The 24,465-nt window shown below is 52.4% G+C and overlaps 1 protein-coding gene across 5 annotated transcripts in view; it reads right to left on the bottom strand.

Moving 5' to 3' along the window:
* Positions 1-24,465, bottom strand: part of FEZ1 (fasciculation and elongation protein zeta 1) — a 99,590-nt gene that overhangs the window by 18,492 nt on the left and 56,633 nt on the right. For all 5 annotated transcript variants that reach the window (XM_073657350.1, XM_073657353.1, XM_073657351.1 and 2 more), the window contains 2 exons: positions 11,504-11,603; positions 2,931-3,017 (listed from right to left, as the gene is read on the bottom strand). In XM_073657350.1, coding sequence (XP_073513451.1) covers positions 2,931-3,017; positions 11,504-11,603 — 187 coding nt within the window. The remainder of the gene's footprint in view (positions 1-2,930; positions 3,018-11,503; positions 11,604-24,465) is intronic.

Genomic DNA, 24,465 nt, shown 5'->3' with positions numbered 1-24,465 from the left:
ACATACACTGTGTATCACACACATCACTACCGCCCTCCACCATCACATACACTGTGTATCACACACATCACTACCGCCCTCCACCATCACATACACTGTGTATCACACACATCACTACCGCCCTCCACCATCACATACACAGTGTATCACACATCACTACCGCCCTCCACCATCACATACACCGTGTATCACACATCACTACCGCCCTCCACCATCACATACACCGTGTATCACACATCACTACCGCCCTCCGCCATCACATACACCGTGTATCACACATCACTACCGCCCTCCGCCATCACATACACCGTGTATCACACATCACTACCGCCCTCCACCATCACATACACCGTGTATCACACATCACTACCGCCCTCCACCATCACATACACCGTGCATCACACATCACTACCTCCCTCCACTATCACATACACCGTGTATCACACATCACTACCTCCCTCCACTATCACATACACCGTGTATCACACATCACTACCGCCCTCCACTATCACATACACCGTGTATCACACATCACTACCGCCCTCCACTATCACATACACCGTGTATCACACATCACTACCGCCCTCCACCATCACATACACCGTGTATCACACATCACTACCTCCCTCCACTATCACATACACCGTGTATCACACATCACTACCGCCCTCCACTATCACATACACCGTGTATCACACATCACTACCACCCTCCACTATCACATACACCGTGTATCACACATCACTACCGCCCTCCACTATCACATACACCGTGTATCACACATCACTACCGCCCTCCACTATCACATACACCGTGTATCACACATCACTACCACCCTCCACTATCACATACACCGTGTATCACACACATCACTACCGCCCTCCACTATCACATACACCGTGTATCACACACATCACTACCGCCCTCCACTATCACATACACCGTGTATCACACATCACTACCTCCCTCCACTATCACATACACCGTGTATCACACATCACTACCGCCCTCCACTATCACATACACCGTGTATCACACATCACTACCGCCCTCCACTATCACATACACCGTGTATCACACATCACTACCGCCCTCCACCATCACATACACCGTGTATCACACATCACTACCACCCTCCACTATCACATACACCGTGTATCACACACATCACTACCGCCCTCCACTATCACATACACCGTGTATCACACATCACTACCGCCCTCCACTATCACATACACCGTGTATCACACACATCACTACCGCCCTCCACTATCACATACACCGTGTATCACACATCACTACCTCCCTCCACTATCACATACACCGTGTATCACACATCACTACCTCCCTCCACTATCACATACACCGTGTATCACAAATCACTACCGCCCTCCACTATCACATACACCGTGTATCACACATCACTACCTCCCTCCACTATCACATACACCGTGTATCACACATCACTACCTCCCTCCACTATCACATACACCGTGTATCACACATCACTACCTCCCTCCACTATCACATACACCGTGTATCAGACATCACTACCGCCCTCCACTATCACATACACCGTGTATCACACATCACTACCGCCCTCCACTATCACATACACCGTGTATCACACATCACTACCGCCCTCCGCAATCACATACACCGTGTATCACACATCACTACCGCCCTCCACTATCACATACACCGTGTATCACACATCACTACCACCCTCCACTATCACATACACCGCGTATCACACATCACTACCGCCCTCCACTATCACATACACCGTGTATCACACATCACTACCGCCCTCCGCTATCACATACACCGTGTATCAGACATCACTACCGCCCTCCACTATCACATACACCGCGTATCACACATCACTACCGCCCTCCACTATCACATACACCGTGTATCACACATCACTACCGCCCTCCGCTATCACATACACCGTGTATCAGACATCACTACCGCCCTCCACTATCACATACACCGTGTATCACACATCACTACCGCCCTCCACTATCACATACACCGTGTATCACATATCACTACCGCCCTCCGCTATCACATACACCGTGTATCACACATCACTACCGCCCTCCACTATCACATACACCGTGTATCACACATCACTACCGCCCTCCACCATCACATACACCGTGTATCACACATCACTACCGCCCTCCACTATCACATACACCGTGTATCACACATCACTACCGCCCTCCACCATCACATACACCGTGTATCACACATCACTACCGCCCTCCACCATCACATACACCGTGTATCACACATCACTACCGCCCTCCTTAGATGAACATCGACCGCAGCTATGAGGTGACGGCCGCAGTCATTTCTTATATTGCTGAGTTAAGACGAGAACCGCGTTCTGATTGGCTGTTCTAGACATAATCAGATTTAAGACCGTTCTGATGAATGAGGTCCAAAACGCGTCATCCGTTACAAACCACACAAAGGACACTGGAGAATCTGTTTTCATGACCCATCCTGCATTTTTGTTAATTTACCACGCTTGCAGTCCCCAAGGAGGCAAATCATCATAATATACAGCCCTTCACTGTAGATAAAACAGTAAAGAAGTGTTAAAAAAATATATACACAAAGGTTGAAATAAGCATTGAACATGTCACCAATTTTCTAAGTAAATCTATTTCTAAAGGTGCTATTGAAATGAAATTCTCACCAGATGTCGGCAACAACCTGTCCAATCCACACAGGCAACAAAATCACCATAGATGTCAAATTAAGTTGTGTAGAAAATTGGTGACGTGTTTAATGTATTTCACCCGCTGTATATATGATTTATAATTTTAATATAAATATATCATATATATTTACCCCCAATGTCCTGTCTCGTTAATGGCCCCTCGTTCGGACGCCTACTAACATGTTTCCTTTACCTGGTCAGCGGTCAGCAGCGGCTCCTCATTGATACCAGAATCGTTCTCACTCTTCTCATTCAGTTCTTCCTCCTCTTTCTCATGGAACTGAAATCAGATGATAGGAAGGTTTTATACAGAAAATAACTTCTGCGCAATAATTGTAAATTATTCATAAACATCTTTCTCCAACAGCAGCAACATCTCAGGAGGGTCCTCGATATCTCATCTGCCATCAGCCCCTGTGCTAACAGGAGGGTCCCCGATAACACAAGGGCCGATGGCAGACGAGATAACAGGAGGGTCCACGATACCTCGTCTGCCATTGGCCCTTGTGCTAACAGGAGGGTCCCCGATAAAACAAGGGCCGATGGCAGACGAGGTAACAGGAGGGTCCCCGATAGCACAAGGGTCGATGGCAGACGAGGTAACAGGGGGGTCCCCGATATCTCGTCTGCCATCCGACCCTGTGCTAACAGGAGGGTCCTCGATATCTTGTGTGCCATCAGCCCCTGTGCTAACATGAGGTGTCAGGGAAATATTAATGTCAGGAAAATGTTCTTCCATATCTGCCTGACATAGATGTTCACCCCCCTCCCTTATTCCCCTTCTGCTCAGCACAAAAGCCCCAATTAACACACGCCTGAGAAATAGCTTACGCAAACAATGCCAGCCAAGGAGTGTTATAACTTTGTTAGGAAGAAAGCATCTGGTCTCTGAAAGACGCAGGAAGTAATTAAAACGCAGGCTTGCACTAATTTGCGTGTAATTGTTGAAGCTGCTTCCCGAGCCTCAAAGGGAAATTTGCAGACACGCTGCCTACGAAAAGAAATATGAAATATTGTAAGGTCCATGCGTCCGACAATAACGAGACCTATATCTTTAGAGATAGAATCAACTAGGGAATGATAGGGATATTTTTCTGCCACTGAAAAACACGACCTAGAGCTGTAGCGCAAAAACACCAGAATAGCAGACGGCAGCTATGCGATGTGTGGTCTCTAAATAAAGATAAAATCATAAGGGAAAAAATGGCATCATTTTCAAGCTTCTGCGATCAACGAGCGATAAGTTATTGCAGAAGTTAGCGTTTTTAATAAAAATGTACAGACTGGAGACCGGCCCACATGATATCACCACAGGGGGCGTGTGGCCAGATCTCCCCTTAGGTATAAGAGAATCCATGGAGAAAACAGGAGCACTCATTGCTAGGGGGGAATAAGAATTATAAGCAACGGGTCGCGTTCGATAACACTCAAATCAACTAGGGAGCCCCTCCTCCACCTATATTGAATCGTCTCCGCGCTCGTAAAGTGTAAGTTATCTTCTTTTATCCTGTTTATTTTATGCAACTGCTTATGTATTTTAATATATAAAGAAGGTAAAATCCGGTGCCACATGCGATAAATCCTTTTATTCCAAAATTAAAAATCACAACATGTCCCTAGGAGGGGAACAACTGCACGCATTTCGAGGACACAGCCCCTTATTCGTCACGAATAAGGGGCTGTGTCCACGAAACGCGTGCAGTTATTCTCCTCCTAGGGACATGTTGTGATTTTTAATTTTGGAATAAAAGGATTTATCGCATGTGGCACCGGATTTTACCTTCTTTATATATCCTTGCAAGTGTATGCTGGACACTAATCCGTGAGCCTGGGATTCCTGTGAGTATCAGGTGATATGAGCTAATTATCTTTTTTTAGTCTATGTATTTTAATGTCTCCTTTGTAACATCCTTGTATATATTTTTCCTAAACACTGCCTCCCTTTTGGATTAAATATAAAATGTAATGGTTCTGGTTCTTTTGTTCTGTAATCGTTCCCTTCCCCGAAGCCATATACGCTACCAAAACGCAGGCGTCCGGCCAGGCCTGTACTATAATTCAAACTCGGTGGGTGGTGGCAGAGAATAACAATAATTGGGCTATGGTGAAGCTGACAGTGACCGTACGGTGGGCGTTAAACACGGATTCCAGGCTTTGGAACCCAGGGGTGTTACGCCATACCCTTACTGGTCGTTTGCCGATATCCACATAGTGAGTAGTCTGGATCGCGTGCTCGCGACTCCGGACGAAATGCTGACAGTGTGACGGCAACATATTGCGTGATCTCCCTGGTGTCGTCTCGCCTGTGTGTTGGAATCACTGACAGGAGGGTCCCCGATACCTCGTCTGCCATCAGCCCCTGAGCTCACAGGAGGGTCCCTGATACCTCATCAGCCATCAGCCCCTGAGCTCACAGGAGGGTCCCCGATACCTCGTTGGTCATCGGCCTCTGAGGTCAAAGGAGGGTCCCCGATACCTCGTTGGTCATCGGCCACAGAGCTCAGAGTCGAGCTGACCACATGGATGAATATTAGATAAAGCATCAGAGTTACTTTGCTGATGTTGCCAGGAACGTCCTGCATAATATCTAATCAATCAGAAGACAAATTGCAGACATTTGGGGAGCAGATTACAAATGGAGCTTTCTTTAGTAAAACACAAAATGTTGCTAGAAGAGTCTGATCAGCACTGGCTGAGAAAAATGTATTCCGTGTGACCCCCGGTAGGAAAAAGTCATTAATTTCAACTTAAGGACGAAAGGGAATGAAAGCAGCAAGAGAGACGACTGAGCCTGTAAGTTGCTTTGAAGACTTGGGATCCTTTAGAAATGCATTTAAGCAGTAAAGGATGTGAGTACTTTTGCATTTTTCATGCATCTACAATAAAATGTTAAATTTACCGTATTTTTCGGACCATAAGACGCACTTTTTTCCTCCAAAATTTTGGAGGAAAATGGGGGGTGCGTTTTATAGTCTGAATGTTGGGGGGGGGGGGGGAGGGGGTGTATATTTATGTATGGTGTGGGGGGAGAAGTATCGGTGGAGGAGCGGGGAACAGGAGGCAGCAGCCGCCTACTGCAGCCTACACTGTCCCCGCTGCTAAAGAAAATGAATATTCACTGCTCCCCACGCCCATGGGGTGTGGGGAACAGTGAATATTCATGCTCCTTAATAGCGGTATACAGTGCAGCCGCGCTGTGGCTGCTGCTGCTGGCTATCTCCTGTTCCCGCTGTTAAAGGGCATGAATATTCAACCTCTCTCCAAGCCCATGAGCATGGGGAGGGGGTGAATATTCATGCCCTTTAATGAGCGGGCACAGGAGATAGTCAGCAGCAGCAGCAGCCGCAGCGCGGCTCTGCTGTGTGCCGGCTATGAAGGAGAGTGAAGTCACTGCTCCCCGCGCACACAGACCCGGAGTGGGGAGCAGTGACTTCCAGCAGCTGATCACTCCTTGTGAGCCGCGCATGGCAGTGACGTCATGCGCGGCTCACATGGAGAGATCAGTGCAGGCAGACAGGACGCAGCGCTGGAGGAGAGAGAAGAGAGGTGAGTAGGAGTGTTTATTTTTTTTTAATGTACAGCCTGATGGGGATTAGGGGAACCATGCATACTAGGACAGGGATTAGGGGTGCCATGCATACCAGGACAGGGATTAGGGGTGCCATGCATACCAGGACAGGGATGAGGGGTGCCATGCATACCAGGACAGGGATTAGGGGTGCCATGCATACCAGGACAGGGATGAGGGGTGCCATGCATGCCAGGACAGGGATGAGGGGTGCCATGCATACCAGGACAGGGATGAGGGGTGCCATGCATACCAGGATAGGGATGATGGGTGCCATGCATACCAGGATAGGGATTAGGGGTGCCTGCATACCAGGACAGGGATGAGGGGTGCCATGCATACCAGGACAGGGATGAGGGGTGCCATGCATACCAGGACAGGGATGAGGGGTGCCATGCATACTAGGATAGGGATTAGGGGTGCCATGCATATCAGGACAGGGATGAGTGGTGCCATGCATACCAGGACAGGGATCAGGGGTGCCATGCATACCAGGATAGGGATGAGGGGTGCCATGCATACCAGGATAGGGATGAGGGGTGCCATACATACCAGGATAGGGATGAGGGGTGCCATGCGTACCAGGACAGGGATGAGGGGTGCCATGCATACCAGGACAGGGATGAGGGGTGCCATGCATACCAGGACAGGGATGAGGGGTGCCATGCATACCAGGACAGGGATGAGGGGTGCCATGCATACCAGGACAGGGATGAGGGGTGCCATGCATACCAGGACAGGGATGAGGGGTGCCATGCATACCAGGACAGGGATGAAGGGTGCCATGCATACCAGGACAGGGATGAGGGGTGCCATGCATACTAGGATAGGGATTAGGGGTGCCATGCATATCAGGACAGGGATGAGTGGTGCCATGCATACCAGGACAGGGATCAGGGGTGCCATGCATACCAGGATAGGGATGAGGGGTGCCATGCATACCAGGATAGGGATGAGGGGTGCCATACATACCAGGATAGGGATGAGGGGTGCCATGCGTACCAGGACAGGGATGAGGGGTGCCATGCATACCAGGACAGGGATGAGGGGTGCCATGCATACCAGGACAGGGATGAGGGGTGCCATGCATACCAGGACAGGGATGAGGGGTGCCATGCATACCAGGACAGGGATGAGGGGTGCCATGCATACCAGGACAGGGATGAGGGGTGCCATGCATACCAGGACAGGGATGAAGGGTGCCATGCATACCAGGACAGGGATGAAGGGTGCCATGCATACCAGGACAGGGATGAGGGGTGCCATGCATACCAGGACAGGGATGAGGGGTGCCATGCATACCAGGACAGGGATGAGGGGTGCCATGCATACCAGGACAGGGATGAGGGGTGCCATGCATACCAGGACAGGGATGAGGGGTGCCATGCATACCAGGACAGGGATGAGGGGTGCCATGCATATCAGGATAAGGATGAGGGGTGCCATGCATACCAGGATGGGGACCACATATAAAAGGAAGGGGGGCAGCATATATACCAGGATGGGGGATATTGTCAGAATTGGGGGACATTACCCCTATACCAGTGTCAGCAGAAGACCCCCTCCCCCTTAAAAGTGCATCATGACCACAATTTTTGCTTAAATTTTTATTTTTTTATTTTCCTCCTCTAAAACCTAGGTGCGTCTTATGGTCCGGTGCGTCTTATAGTCCGAAAAATACGGTATGTATTAAAAATCTTCTTCCGTTTTATGTCCAAAGCTCTAAGGCAAACCTGTGTGTCTCCATGGTTACAGCCTAAACACAATATAAGTGGAGTCTGATCCTGCAGTAATACTCCCATCCTACTCCCTACTCTCTAACCTGCATTAAACAGGAGAACTAGGACACAGATTAAGGGATAGACGCAAAATAAAGTTTTGCCCTAACTGTAAAAAAGTAGATAACTTACTGCTCTGAATGCTGGAACTCCCACTGATTACAATAATGAGGTTCTGGACCTTGAGAACAAGGTCCTGCAGAGCCCGGGTTCTCAGAGTAAAGACCCCAATTCCCTGTGTAGTTGGGGGTCTCCGCAGTCGGGCTCCCAACAATCAGCATCTTATCTGCTCACCTATCATAACTTTAGATTCTGGAATAACCCTTTAACATATAAAACTATATACAAAGCAGAAATAATGGACCATAACATTTCTTTAATCTAGCATTAATGAGACCCAATAGAAGAAAATGTAAAATGCTAACAATCTTTGTACATACTGAGTCTCAGCCGCTCCCTCTAATCAGTCTTCTAGTCTGAAAAATCCACATTATTTTGCAGTGCTGTCCTAGAGATATTATATATATATATGCATATATGGAATTTTTGGAGTATAGATAGCACAATAAAGCAATTTTAAAGTTGTCACAGCCCGGTCTTATTTTCTGCCGCTGATGTCACTGCGGATCGCCTATGAAAACCCAAGTTTCCATACTTTATTCAACACCTGGGAATTTCAGCTAATAAAAGCTATGGATTTGTAAAGAAGCTTCCTTTCCTGAAATCCTCTGTGCTGCCCTTTGCTCTCCATGTTCAGGGTCGTTATATAAGCAGCTTCTCTACATTGTCTGCATGTCCTTAGAATACAGTGCTGCTCACCATTATTGCCATTCATTTTTTTTCATAGACTGTACAATATCTTCAGAGATAAATGGAAATGTACCAAAGTTATATCCTCAGGATTTTTTAATTAGCAGTCCAAAGTAATACAACAATAAAACATTGGTTTTTCAACTTCCATGTTGTAATTTGAAAGAAGAAACAGAATAAATATCATGTGCAGCAATAAAGGCCCCTAATTAATACTTGGTTGCCCCCCTAATTAATACTTGGTTGCCCACCCTCTGGCATTGCTGACGGCCTCCACACTTTTCTTGTAGCCATCTATAAGCTTCTTGCACTTCTCAGCTGGAGTTTTCTCCCATCTTCCTTTGCAGTTTGCTCAAGCTCTTGAATGTTTGCAGGCTTCTTTTTCCCAATGTCAGATTTCAGCTAAGCCCAAAGATTTTCAATGGGATTGAGGTCAGGACTCATTGCTGGCCATTTTAAAACAGTCCATTTTTTCTTTTTCAACCATTCCTGTGTACTTTTGGATGTGTGCTTTGGGTCATTGTTTTGCTGGAGGACCCATGATCTTCGACTCAAACCAAGTTTTCTTATACCGGGCAGGATATTTCGCTCTAAAATCTATTGCTAATTCTCTGATTTCATGATTCCTGGGATATAGTCAAGGCCTCCAGTAACAGACACAGCAAAGGAACCTCACAGCATTATGGATCCTCCACCATGCTTAACTGTTGGTAAGGTGTTCTTTTCCTTATAAGCTTCATTGAGCATGCTGTAAACAAACTCTTGCTTTGCATTGCCAAAAAGCTCAATTTTTGTTTGATCTGTCCACAGAACAATTTCCCTTAAGGATTGTGGTTTGTCAAGGTACTCTTTGGAAAAGATCAGCCGTTCCTTTTTATGTCTTCAGCAATGGTTTCTTTCTTGGCCTTCACCCATAAAGCTCTGATTGGTTTATTGTGTGGTGTATGGTATTTGTTGAAACCATTACCCCAGACTGTTCCAGGTTGGCGTTTTAGGTCTTTGGTTGCTTAACGTGATGTTTTTTCCACCATTCGCACTATCCTTCAAAGACATCTCTTGTCAATTTTTCTTTCCCCCACGTCCAGGGAGGTTCTTGACTGTTCCATGATTGGTAAAACTTCTTAATAACACTGTTGAAACTGGGATACCAAGGTCCTTGGAGATGGCCTTATATCCTTTGGACATCTTGTGTTTGCTAATAGCAGGTCTGATGTTCTCAGACAGTTCCTTTGTCTTCACCATTGTGACAAAGGAACAGGGCCTACCATGTGGCTTTTTAAAACACTGAAGTCATCATTCATTAGCCAATTCATGTCACATGGGCACCGACAATTAATCACAAGTGAATCTCTTTTGTGATTTACCACAGGCAAGTCACAATGTGTTTCCATACTAAATTAATGTAAAGGGTGCCAATACCAGTGACACGGCAAGCTTTAGGTTTTTCTATTTTCCCTCACATTGTCTTTTGTTTTAAATTATTGTTTATCATTTGCCCTTTTGTATTTAACCCGAGTCTCTATACAAAAAAACTGTTTCACTTGATTCATTTTGTTTTCAGGAAATATTCCACATTATGTACTTACACTTCATGGGTGCCAATAACGATGAGCAGGACTGCAAGTGAAAGTCCAATTCACCAACATTCGGCATGGATTACGAGTGAGAATTGGTGGTGATTCGTGCAGATTTTTGGGATTTTTCTCCACCTCGTCCCGCTGCTGGCCGTGCTCTCAGTACTTTACCTTTGTGATTCTTTCATTCAGCGTCTCGTCTGCCAGTAAATGGCTTTTGTCTGCAAGGTCAGCGTGTAACAAACATCCGGCTCTTACACAACAAACTCCGCACATTACATCCCATTTGGAGTATTCCCTCAAGAACAGAACAGGGAGTCCGAGAGCCTGAGCGAGCAATCCAGTCCAGAGAGCCTCCGACAATGGACAGAACTCACAATGTGCACAATATAATTGCCGCTAGATCAGAGTAATGGACTCTTATCTGCTGGCCTCACTGATAATGTCCTCCCTCTCCATGCTATCCTTCCTTTATGCTTCCAATCACTATTGAATCCACTTTTGACTTTGACTAAAAAGAATGGCATCAATAATTGTAGTGGAATATATTAAAAAAAAAAAATTGTAAAAGCATCCTAAAAAGGCTCCTGTACACATTAAAAGAAAGAAGGCCGGATTCACTGGTTTCAATCAATGCAAATTTGCCCCAATGAGGTGGACATGCCGCGCAATAAACAACATATGTATCTAGTTTCAATCAATAGAAATTTGCCCCAATGAGGTGGACATGCCACACAATAAACAACATATGTATCTAGTTTCAATCAATGGAAATTTGCCCCAATGAGGTGGACATGTCGCACAATAAACAACATATGTATCTATATCAAATATTCTGGATTAGATATGTTTCTGGCACTGTTGTCTATGTTCTTCTCCTCACTTTGGCCTTTAACTGCAGAAGTAAATTATTGGTTTCTGGTCAGTTAATGGTCTCTGGATTTTGTTTTATGCAATAAAACACATATGAGCTTCTGGATTATTAAATATTGGTGAGAAGGAATTACATAGAAAGTATCAGTGGAGACCTCCGTACCTCGGCGTCCGACAGATTACCGTTCAGCAGCTCCTCGCTCTGTTCTCTCCATTTTTCACCATTTAATGGAATATAGTTGTCGGTGAGGGCATCCCAGACTCTGTGAATGGAAGAAACTGGTCAGTAATGAACAATGGATGGTCCGCGCCCCGGGGCCAATGATGTCAGTGCCCAGAAATCTTACAGAGAAGCCAGAAAACAGCACAGCGCAGCAGGGCCTGCACACACGCTTCCCACTGTACCCCTTTATGTTGTAATTTTAGTCGCCCTCATCTTCAACAAAAAAACTCTTTTTTAACATAGCAAACAAAGAGAGTTGCTAAAAAGCCGGTTTCAAACTTCCAAGTATCACGGCTCGAACGGCTGCAGGTCTCTTTACCTAAACTCAGCTGTCTCATAGGAATAAAGGAGACTGGAGTTCGGGTCCGTGGCCGGTCTGTACACGAGCCGTGATCCACAGACGTGTCACAAGAATTCTCTCCCCATCTTCTCACATGTAATAAAGATCGGGCAGCTGACGATACACAGGGTTATGGCAGAAAGCCGATACTACAGTCAATAACCATGTAGGAAAGTCACAGTTATAGCGGGAGACGGAGCACCTGAACCCCTGCAGACGCATTACGGCACAGCAATGTTTCTGCACAAAGATGTACAATTATTTTAAAGCAGCTTTTGGTAATGTATTTTTGTTACTAATGAGACGAGGGTGTGGGGGCTGGATTATAGACAACCACTCCATCAGACAATGCAGCTAAGGCTACGAGAGCACCACATTCATACACTATGGACGCAGTCAGCGCACCGCGTCCAGACGCCAAGGCTCCGAGCGCAGCGCGTCCAGACGCCAAGGCTCCGAGCGCAGCGCGTCCAGACGCCAAGGCTCCGAGCGCAGCGCGTCCAGACGCCAAGGCTCCGAGCGCAGCGCGTCCAGACGCCAAGGCTCCGAGCGCAGCGCGTCCAGACGCCAAGGCTCCGAGCGCAGCGCGTCCAGACGCCAAGGCTCCGAGCGCAGCGCGTCCAGACGCCAAGGCTCCGAGCGCAGCGCGTCCAGACGCCAAGGCTCCGAGCGCAGCGCGTCCAGACGCCAAGGCTCCGAGCGCAGCGCGTCCAGACGCCAAGGCTCCGAGCGCAGCGCGTCCAGACGCCAAGGCTCCGAGCGCAGCGCGTCCAGACGCCAAGGCTCCGAGCGCAGCGCGTCCAGACGCCAAGGCTCCGAGCGCAGCGCGTCCAGACGCCAAGGCTCCGAGCGCACCGCGTCCAGACGCCAAGGCTCCGAGCGCACCGCGTCCAGACGCCAAGGCTCCGAGCGCACCGCGTCCAGACGCCAAGGCTCCGAGCGCACCGCGTCCAGACGCCAAGGCTCCGAGCGCACCGCGTCCAGACGCCAAGGCTCCGAGCGCACCGCGTCCAGAAGCCAAGGCTCCGGGCGCACCGCGTCCAGAAGCCAAGGCTCCGGGCGCACCGCGTCCAGACGCCAAGGCTTCGAGCGCACCGCGTCCAGACGCCAAGGCTCCGAGCACACTGCGCCCATACACTAACGCTCCGAGAGCACCACGTTCATACACGAAGGCTCCGAGCCCACCGTGTCCATACACTAAGGCTCCGAGCCCACCGCGTCCATACACTAAGGCTCCGAGCCCACCGCGCCCATACACTAAGGCTCCGAGAGCACCACGTTCATACACGAAGGCTCCGAGCCCACCGCGTCCATACACTAACGCTCCGAGAGCACCGCATCCATACACTAAGGCTCCGAGCTCACCGCGTCCATACACTAACGCTCCGAGAGCACCGCGTCCATACACTAAGGCTCCGAGCTCACCGCGTCCATACACTAAGGCTCCGAGCCCACCGCGCCCATACACTAAGGCTCCGAGAGCACCACGTTCATACACGAAGGCTCCGAGCCCACCGCGTCCATACACTAACGCTCCGAGAGCACCGCGTCCATACACTAACGCTCTGAGAGCACCGCGTCCATACACTAAGGCTCCAAGCACACCACGTCCATACACTAACGCTCCGAGAGCACCACGTCCATACACTAAGGCTCCGAGCCCACCACGTCCATACACTAAGGCTCCGAGCCCAAGGCGTTCATACACTAAGGCTCCGAGCCCAAGGCGTTCATACACTAAGGCTCCGAGCCCAAGGCGTTCATACACTAAGGCTCCGAGCCCACCGCGTCCATACACTAAGGCTCCCAGCCCGCCGCGTCCATACACTAACGCTCCGAGAGCACCGCATCCATACACTAAGGCTCCGAGCTCACCGCGTCCATACACTAACGCTCCGAGAGCACCGCGTCCATACACTAAGGCTCCGAGCTCACCGCGTCCATACACTAAGGCTCCGAGAGCACCGCGTCCATACACTAAGGCTCCGAGCCCACCGCGTCCATACACTAAGGCTCCGAGCCCACCGCGTCCATACACTAAGGCTCCGAGCCCACCGCCTCCATACACTAAGGCTCCAAGAGCACCGCATCCATACACTAAGGCTCCGAGAGCACCGCGTCCATACACTAAGGCTCCGAGCACACCACGTCCATACACTAACGCTCCGAGAGCACCGCGTCCATACACTAAGGCTCCGAGCCCGCGGCGTCCATACACGAACGCTCCGAGAGCACCGCATCCATACACTAAGGCTCCGAGCCCGCGGCGTCCATACACGAACGCTCCGAGAGCACCGCATCCATACAATAAGACTCCGAGCACACCGCGTTCATACAATAAGGCTCCGAGCCCACCGCGTTCATACAATAAGGCTCCGAGCCCACCGCGTTCATACAATAAGGCTCCGAGCCCACCGCGTTCATACAATAAGGCTCCGAGCCCACCGCGTCCATACACTAACGCTCCGAGAGCACCGCGTCCATACACTAAGGCTCCGAGAGCACCGCGTCCATACACTAAGGCTCCGAGAGCACCGCGTCCATACACTAAGGCTCCGAGCACAAGGCGTTCATACACTAACGCTCTGAGAGCACCACGTCCATACACTAAGGCTCCGAGCCCACCGCGTCCATACACTAAGGCTCCCAGCCCGCCGCGTCCATACACTAACTCTCCGAGAGCACCGCGTCCATACACTAAGGCTCCGAGCTCACCGCGTCCACACACTAACGCTCCGAGAGCACCGCGTCCATACACTAAGGCTCCGAGCCCACCGCATCTATACACTAACGCTCCGAGAGCACCGCGTCCATACACTAAGGCTCCGAGCTCACCGCGTCCATACACTAACGCTCCGAGAGCACCACGTCCATACACTAAGGCTCCGAGCCCACCGCTTCCATACACTAAGGCTCCGAGCCCACCGCGTCCATACACTAAGGCTCCGAGCCCACCGCGTCCATACACTAAGGCTCCGAGCCCACCGCGTCCATACACTAAGGCTCCGAGCCCACCGCGACCATACACTAAGGCTCCGAGCCCACCGCGTCCATACACTAAGGCTCCAAGAGCACCGCATCCATACACTAAGGCTCCGAGCACACCGCGTCCATACACTAACGCTCCGAGAGCACCACGTCCATACACTAACGCTCCGAGAGCACCGCATCCATACACTAAGGCTCCGAGCACACCACGTCCATACACTAACGCTCCGAGAGCACCGCGTCCATACACTAAGGCTCCGAGCCCACCGCGTCCATACGCTAACGCTCCGAGAGCACCGCGTCCATACACTAAGGCTCCGAGCCCACGGCGTCCATACACTAACGCTCCGAGAGCACCGCATCCATACACTAAGGCTCCGAGCACACCGCGTCCATACACTAACGCTCCGAGAGCACCACGTCCATACACTAACGCTCCGAGAGCACCGCATCCATACACTAAGGCTCCGAGCACACCGCGTCCATACACTAACGCTCCGAGAGCAACGCGTCCATACACTAAGGCTCCGAGCCCACCGCGTCCATACGCTAACGCTCCGAGAGCACCGCGTCCATACACTAAGGCTCCGAGCCCACGGCGTCCATACACTAACGCTCCGAGAGCACCGCATCCATACACTAAGGCTCCGAGCACACCGCGTCCATACACTAACGCTCCGAGAGCACCACGTCCATACACTAAGGCTCCGAGCCCACCGCGTCCATACACTAAGGCTCCGAGCCCACCGCGTCCATACACTAACGCTCCGAGAGCACCGCGTCCATACACTAACGCTCCGAGAGCACCGCGTCCATACACTAACGCTCCGAGAGCACCGCGTCCATACACTAACGCTCTGAGAGCACCGCGTCCATACACTAAGGCTCCAAGCACACCACGTCCATACACTAACGCTCCGAGAGCACCACGTCCATACACTAAGGCTCCGAGCCCACCACGTCCATACACTAAGGCTCCGAGCACAAGGCGTTCATACACTAAGGCTCCGAGCCCAAGGCGTTCATACACTAAGGCTCCGAGCCCACCGCGTCCATACACTAAGGCTCCCAGCCCGCCGCGTCCATACACTAACGCTCCGAGAGCACCGCATCCATACACTAAGGCTCCGAGCTCACCGCGTCCATACACTAACGCTCCGAGAGCACCGCGTCCATACACTAAGGCTCCGAGCTCACCGCGTCCATACACTAAGGCTCCGAGCTCACCGCGTCCATACACTAAGGCTCCGAGAGCACCGCGTTCATACACTAAGGCTCCGAGCCCACCGCGTCCATACACTAAGGCTCCGAGCCCACCGCGTCCATACACTAAGGCTCCGAGCCCACCGCGTCCATACACTAAGGCTCCAAGAGCACCGCATCCATACACTAAGGCTCCGAGCACACCGCGTCCATACACTAACGCTCCGAGAGCACCGCGTCCATACACTAACGCTCCGAGAGCACCGCGTCCATACACTAAGGCTCCGAGCACACCACGTCCATACACTAACGCTCCGAGAGCACCGCGTCCATACGCTAACGCTCCGAGAGCACCGCGTCCATACACTAAGGCTCCGAGCACACCACGTCCATACACTAACGCTCCGAGAGCACCGCGTCCATACACTAAGGCTCCGAGCACACCACGTCCATACACTAACGCTCCGAGAGCACCGCGTCCATACACTAAGGCTCCGAGCCCACAGCGTCCATACACTAACGCTCCGAGAGCACCACGTCCATACACTAAGGCTCCGAGCACACCGCGTCCATACACTAAAGCTCCGAGAGCACAGCGTCCATACACTAAGGCTCCGAGCTCACCGCGTCCATACACTAACGCTCCGAGAGCACCGCGTCCATACACTAACGCTCCGAGAGCACCGCGTCCATACACTAAGGCTCCAAGCTCACCGCGTCCATACACTAACGCTCCGAGCCCACCGCGTCCATACACTAACGCTCCAAGAGCACCGCGTCCATACACTAAGGCTCCAAGCCCACCGCGTTCATACGCTAACGCTCCAAGAGCGCCGCATCCATACACTAAGGCTCCGAGAGCACCACGTCCATACACTAAAGCTCCAAGCACACCACGTCCATACACTAAGGCTCCGAGAGCACCACGTCCATACACTAAGGCTCCGAGAGCACCACGTCCATACACTAAAGCTCCGAGCCCACCGCGTCCATACGCTAACGCTCCGAGAGCACCGCGTCCATACACTAAGGCTCCAAGCACACCACGTCCATACACTAACGCTCCGAGAGCACCACGTCCATACACTAAGGCTCCGAGCCCACCACGTCCATACACTAAGGCTCCGAGCACAAGGCGTTCATACACTAAGGCTCCGAGCCCAAGGCGTTCATACACTAAGGCTCCGAGCCCAAGGCGTTCATACACAAAGGCTCCGAGCCCACCGCGTCCATACACTAAGGCTCCCAGCCCGCCGCGTCCATACACTAACGCTCCGAGAGCACCGCATCCATACACTAAGGCTCCGAGCTCACCGCGTCCATACACTAACGCTCCGAGAGCACCGCGTCCATACACTAAGGCTCCGAGCTCACCGCGTCCATACACTAAGGCTCCGAGCTCACCGCGTCCATACACTAAGGCTCCGAGCCCACCGCGTCCATACACTAAGGCTCCGAGCCCACCGCGTCCATACACTAAGGCTCCGAGCCCACCGCGTCCATACACTAAGGCTCCGAGCCCACCGCGTCCATACACTAAGGCTCCGAGCCCACCGCGTCCATACACTAAGGCTCCAAGAGCACCGCATCCATACACTAAGGCTCCGAGCACACCGCGTCCATACACTAACGCTCCGAGAGCACCGCGTCCATACACTAAGGCTCCGAGCACACCACGTCCATACACTAAGGCTCCGAGCCCACCGCGTCCATACACTAAGGCTCCGAGCCCACCGCGTCCATACACTAAGGCTCCAAGAGCACCGCATCCATACACTAAGGCTCCGAGCACACCGCGTCCATACACTAACGCTCCGAGAGCACCACGTCCATACGCTAACGCTCCGAGAGCACCGCGTCCATACACTAAGGCTCCGAGCACACCACGTCCATACACTAACGCTCCGAGAGCACCGCGTCCATACACTAAGGCTCCGAGCACACCACGTCCATACACTAACGCTCCGAGAGCACCGCGTCCATACACTAAGGCTCCGAGCCCACAGCGTCCATACACTAACGCTCCGAGAGCACCACGTCCATACACTAAGGCTCCGAGCACACCGCGTCCATACACTAAAGCTCCGAGAGCACCACGTCCATACACTAAGGCTCCGAGCCCAGCGCGTCCATACACTAAAGCTCCGAGCCCACCGCGTCCATACGCTAACGCTCCGAGAGCACCGCGTCCATACACTAAGGCTCCAAGCACACCACGTCCATACACTAACGCTCCGAGAGCACCACGTCCATACACTAAGGCTCCGAGCCCACCACGTCCATACACTAAGGCTCCGAGCACAAGGCGTTCATACACTAAGGCTCCGAGCCCAAGGCGTTCATACACTAAGGCTCCGAGCCCAAGGCGTTCATACACTAAGGCTCCGAGCCCACCGCGTCCATACACTAAGGCTCCCAGCCCGCCGCGTCCATACACTAACGCTCCGAGAGCACCGCATCCATACACTAAGGCTCCGAGCTCACCGCGTCCATACACTAAGGCTCCGAGCTCACCGCGTCCATACACTAAGGCTCCGAGCTCACCGCGTCCATACACTAAGGCTCCGAGCCCACCGCGTCCATACACTAAGGCTCCGAGCCCACCGCGTCCATACACTAAGGCTCCGAGCCCACCGCGTCCATACACTAAGGCTCCGAGCCCACCGCGTCCATACACTAAGGCTCCGAGCCCACCGCGTCCATACACTAAGGCTCCGAGCCCACCGCGTCCATACACTAAGGCTCCAAGAGCACCGCATCCATACACTAAGGCTCCGAGCACACCGCGTCCATACACTAACGCTCCGAGAGCACCGCGTCCATACACTAAGGCTCCGAGCACACCACGTCCATACACTAAGGCTCCGAGCCCACCGCGTCCATACACTAAGGCTCCGAGCCCACCGCGTCCATACACTAAGGCTCCAAGAGCACCGCATCCATACACTAAGGCTCCGAGCACACCGCGTCCATACACTAACGCTCCGAGAGCACCACGTCCATACACTAACGCTCCGAGAGCACCGCGTCCATACACTAAGGCTCCGAGCACACCACGTCCATACACTAACGCTCCGAGAGCACCGCGTCCATACGCTAACGCTCCGAGAGCACCGCGTCCATACACTAAGGCTCCGAGCACACCACGTCCATACACTAACGCTCCGAGAGCACCGCGTCCATACACTAAGGCTCCGAGCACACCACGTCCATACACTAACGCTCCGAGAGCACCGCGTCCATACACTAAGGCTCCGAGCCCACAGCGTCCATACACTAACGCTCCGAGAGCACCACGTCCATACACTAAGGCTCCGAGCACACCGCGTCCATACACTAAAGCTCCGAGAGCACAGCGTCCATACACTAAGGCTCCGAGCTCACCGCGTCCATACACTAACGCTCCGAGAGCACCGCGTCCATACACTAACGCTCCGAGAGCACCGCGTCCATACACTAACGCTCCGAGAGCACCGCGTCCATACACTAAGGCTCCAAGCTCACCGCGTCCATACACTAACGCTCCGAGCCCACCGCGTCCATACACTAACGCTCCGAGAGCACCGCGTCCATACACTAAGGCTCCAAGCCCACCGCGTTCATACGCTAACGCTCCAAGAGCGCCGCATCCATACACTAAGGCTCCGAGAGCACCACGTCCATACACTAAAGCTCCAAGCACACCACGTCCATACACTAAGGCTCCGAGAGCACCACGTCCATACACTAAGGCTCCGAGCCCAGCGCGTCCATACACTAAAGCTCCGAGCTCACCGCGTCCATACACTAACGCTCCGAGAGCACCGCGTCCATACACTAAGGCTCCGAGCTCACCGCGTCCATACACTAAGGCTCCGAGCTCACCGCGTCCATACACTAAGGCTCCGAGAGCACCGCGTCCATACACTAAGGCTCCGAGCCCACCGCGTCCATACACTAAGGCTCCGAGCCCACCGCGTCCATACACTAAGGCTCCGAGCCCACCGCGTCCATACACTAAGGCTCCAAGAGCACCGCATCCATACACTAAGGCTCCGAGCACACCGCGTCCATACACTAACGCTCCGAGAGCACCGCGTCCATACACTAAGGCTCCGAGCACACAACGTCCATACACTAAGGCTCCGAGCCCACCGCGTCCATACACTAAGGCTCCGAGCCCACCGCGTCCATACACTAAGGCTCCAAGAGCACCGCATCCATACACTAAGGCTCCGAGCACACCGCGTCCATACACTAACGCTCCGAGAGCACCACGTCCATACACTAACGCTCCGAGAGCACCGCGTCCATACACTAAGGCTCCGAGCCCACAGCGTCCATACACTAACGCTCCGAGAGCACCGCGTCCATACACTAAGGCTCCGAGCACACCACGTCCATACACTAAGGCTCCGAGAGCACCGCGTCCATACACTAAGGCTCCGAGCACACCACGTCCATACGCTAACGCTCCAAGAGCGCCGCATCCATACACTAAGGCTCCGAGAGCACCACGTCCATACACTAAAGCTCCAAGCACACCACGTCCATACACTAAGGCTCCGAGAGCACCACGTCCATACACTAAGGCTCCGAGCCCAGCGCGTCCATACACTAAAGCTCCGAGCTCACCGCGTCCATACACTAACGCTCCGAGAGCACCGCGTCCATACACTAAGGCTCCGAGCCCACAGCGTCCATACACTAACGCTCCGAGAGCACCACGTCCATACACTAAGGCTCCGAGCACACCGCGTCCATACACTAAAGCTCCGAGAGCACAGCGTCCATACACTAAGGCTCCGAGCTCACCGCGTCCATACACTAACGCTCCGAGAGCACCGCGTCCATACACTAACGCTCCGAGAGCACCGCGTCCATACACTAAGGCTCCAAGCTCACCGCGTCCATACACTAACGCTCCGAGCCCACCGCGTCCATACACTAACGCTCCGAGAGCACCGCGTCCATACACTAAGGCTCCAAGCCCACCGCGTTCATATGCTAACGCTCCAAGAGCGCCGCATCCATACACTAAGGCTCCGAGAGCACCACGTCCATACACTAAAGCTCCAAGCACACCACGTCCATACACTAAGGCTCCGAGAGCACCACGTCCATACACTAAGGCTCCGAGCCCAGCGCGTCCATACACTAAAGCTCCGAGCCCACCGCGTCCATACGCTAACGCTCCGAGAGCACCGCGTCCATACACTAAGGCTCCGAGCACACCACGTCCATACACTAACGCTCCGAGAGCACCGCGTCCATACACTAACGCTCCGAGAGCACCGCGTCCATACACTAAGGCTCCGAGCACACCACGTCCATACACTAACGCTCCGAGAGCACCACGTCCATACACTAACGCTCCGAGCCCACCGCGTCCATACACTAACGCTCCGAGAGCACCGCGTCCATACACTAAGGCTCCGAGCCCACAGCGTCCATACACTAACGCTCCGAGAGCACCACGTCCATACACTAAGGCTCCGAGCACACCGCGTCCATACACTAAAGCTCCGAGAGCACAGCGTCCATACACTAAGGCTCCGAGCTCACCGCGTCCATACACTAACGCTCCGAGAGCACCGCGTCCATACACTAAGGCTCCGAGCCCACCGCGTCCATACACTAACGCTCCGAGAGCACCGTGTCCACACACTAAGGCTCCGAGCACACCGCGTTCATACATTAAGGCTCCGAGCCCACCGCGTTCATACAATAAGGCTCCGAGCCCACCGCGTTCATACAATAAGGCTCCGAACCCACCGCGTTCATACAATAAGGCTCCGAACCCACCGCGTTCATACAATAAGGCTCCGAGCCCACCGCGTCCATACACTAAGGCTCCGAGAGCACCGCGTCCATACACTAAAGCTCCGAGAGCACAGCGTCCATACACTAAGGCTCCGAGCCCACCGCGTCCATACACTAACGCTCCGAGAGCACCGCGTCCATACACTAAGGCTCCGAGCCCACAGCGTCCATACACTAACGCTCCGAGAGCACCGCGTCCATACACTAAGGCTCCGAGCACACCGCGTCCATACACTAAAGCTCCGAGAGCACAGCGTCCATACACTAAGGCTCCGAGCTCACCGCGTCCATACACTAACGCTCCGAGAGCACCGCGTCCATACACTAAGGCTCCGAGCCCACCGCGTCCATACACTAACGCTCCGAGAGCACCGTGTCCACACACTAAGGCTCCGAGCACACCGCGTTCATACATTAAGGCTCCGAGCCCACCGCGTTCATACATTAAGGCTCCGAGCCCACCGCGTTCATACAATAAGGCTCCGAGCCCACCGCGTTCATACAATAAGGCTCCGAACCCACCGCGTTCATACAAGGCTCCGAGCCCACCGCGTCCATACACTAAGGCTCCGAGAGCACCGCGTCCATACACTAAAGCTCCGAGAGCACAGCGTCCATACACTAAGGCTCCGAGCTCACCGCGTCCATACAATAAGGCTCCGAGCCCACTGCGTTCATACAATAAGGCTCCGAGCCCACCGCGTTCATACAATAAGGCTCCGAGCCCACCGCGTTCATACAATAAGGCTCCGAGCCCACCGCGTTCATACAATAAGGCTCCGAGCCCACCGCGTTCATACAATAAGGCTCCGAGCCCACCGCGTTCATACAATAAGGCTCCGAGCCCACCGCGTTCATACAATAAGGCTCCGAGCCCACCGCGTTCATACAATAAGGCTCCGAGCCCACCGCGTTCATACAATAAGGCTCCGAGCCCACCGCGTTCATACAATAAGGCTCCGAGCCCACCGCGTTCATACAATAAGGCTCCGAACCCACCACGTTCATACAATAAGGCTCCGAGCCCACCACGTTCATACAATAAGGCTCCGAGCCCACTGCGTTCATACAATAAGGCTCCGAGCCCACTGCGTTCATACAATAAGGCTCCGAGCCCACTGCGTTCATACAATAAGGCTCCGAGCCCACTGCGTTCACACAATAAGGCTCCGAGCACACTGCGTTCATACAACAAGGCTCCGAGCCCACCGCGTCCATACACTAAGGCTCCGAGAGCACCGCGTCCATACACTAAAGCTCCGAGAGCACAGCGTCCATACACTAAGGCTCCGAGCTCACCGCGTCCATACAATAAGGCTCCGAGCCCACTGCGTTCATACAATAAGGCTCCGAGCCCACCGCGTTCATACAATAAGGCTCCGAGCCCACCGCGTTCATACAATAAGGCTCCGAGCCCACCGCGTTCATACAATAAGGCTCCGAGCCCACCGCGTTCATACAATAAGGCTCCGAGCCCACCGCGTTCATACAATAAGGCTCCGAGCCCACCGCGTTCATACAATAAGGCTCCGAGCCCACCGCGTTCATACAATAAGGCTCCGAGCCCACCGCGTTCATACAATAAGGCTCCGAGCCCACCGCGTTCATACAATAAGGCTCCGAACCCACCACGTTCATACAATAAGGCTCCGAGCCCACCACGTTCATACAATAAGGCTCCGAGCCCACTGCGTTCATACAATAAGGCTCCGAGCCCACTGCGTTCATACAATAAGGCTCCGAGCCCACTGCGTTCACACAATAAGGCTCCGAGCACACTGCGTTCATACAATAAGGCTCCGAGCACACCGCGTTCATGAACTAGGCCTACAGTATACAGAGGGAGCTTTTCCTCACATATACTTTATCATTCCCATGGGCCATTATTCACTAGATGGAGGTCAAAATTGTGTTCTTTTGGCCTTTATTTAGCTGGTACTCATCTGCATAGCATTTATTTAGATCTGCATAGCATTTATTTAGCTATATAGGAAAGCGTTGCAAACTGAACTTTCCTAAAAAAAAAAAAAGAGAAAAGAAGAGGATATATTATTTATATACACCTTGCTGTATACATTTTTTGCTTTTTCTCTATGATGGACAGAGGTCGCTGCATCTATCCAGGCTGTAGCCGATGTCTGGCAGATACCTCCTGATAGAATGCCCCCAGCAATGGTCATGTATGAAGCGTGCACCAGGCTGAGGATGGAGTCATGGATCAAAACGGGGCCTACAAAAACTTTCCAAGATTGGAGAATATAAAAGCACAAAAGCAATAACCAACAGTAGAGACTTTACAGAATTTTCAGACCCAATGATTAGGGATGGGGGGGAACAGGTGGAAAATAAAACCATTGTACAGAGACTGCGCAGTTCTAGGAATAGTTTCAAGAACAGCAGCAGCGTCACTAATGACAAGTGTGAACAGACCAATATACTAAGTAGCAATAATCCTGGGCACAAAACTAGGTGCTGCTAGTCACCAGGGTCACATAAAACCCGACATACAGCATCTATGATAAATTAATTCCAGCACTTCTCAGGAAAGTACAGGCAATAATAAGGAAAG

This window comes from Phyllobates terribilis, unplaced genomic scaffold, assembly GCF_046119375.1.
Source record: "Phyllobates terribilis strain yellow unplaced genomic scaffold, ASM4611937v1 Scaffold_12__6_contigs__length_324123572, whole genome shotgun sequence".
NCBI lineage: Eukaryota > Metazoa > Chordata > Amphibia > Anura > Dendrobatidae > Phyllobates > Phyllobates terribilis.
Note: the sequence above shows the minus strand (reverse complement) of the source record. Positions and strands in the feature narration are given on the sequence as shown.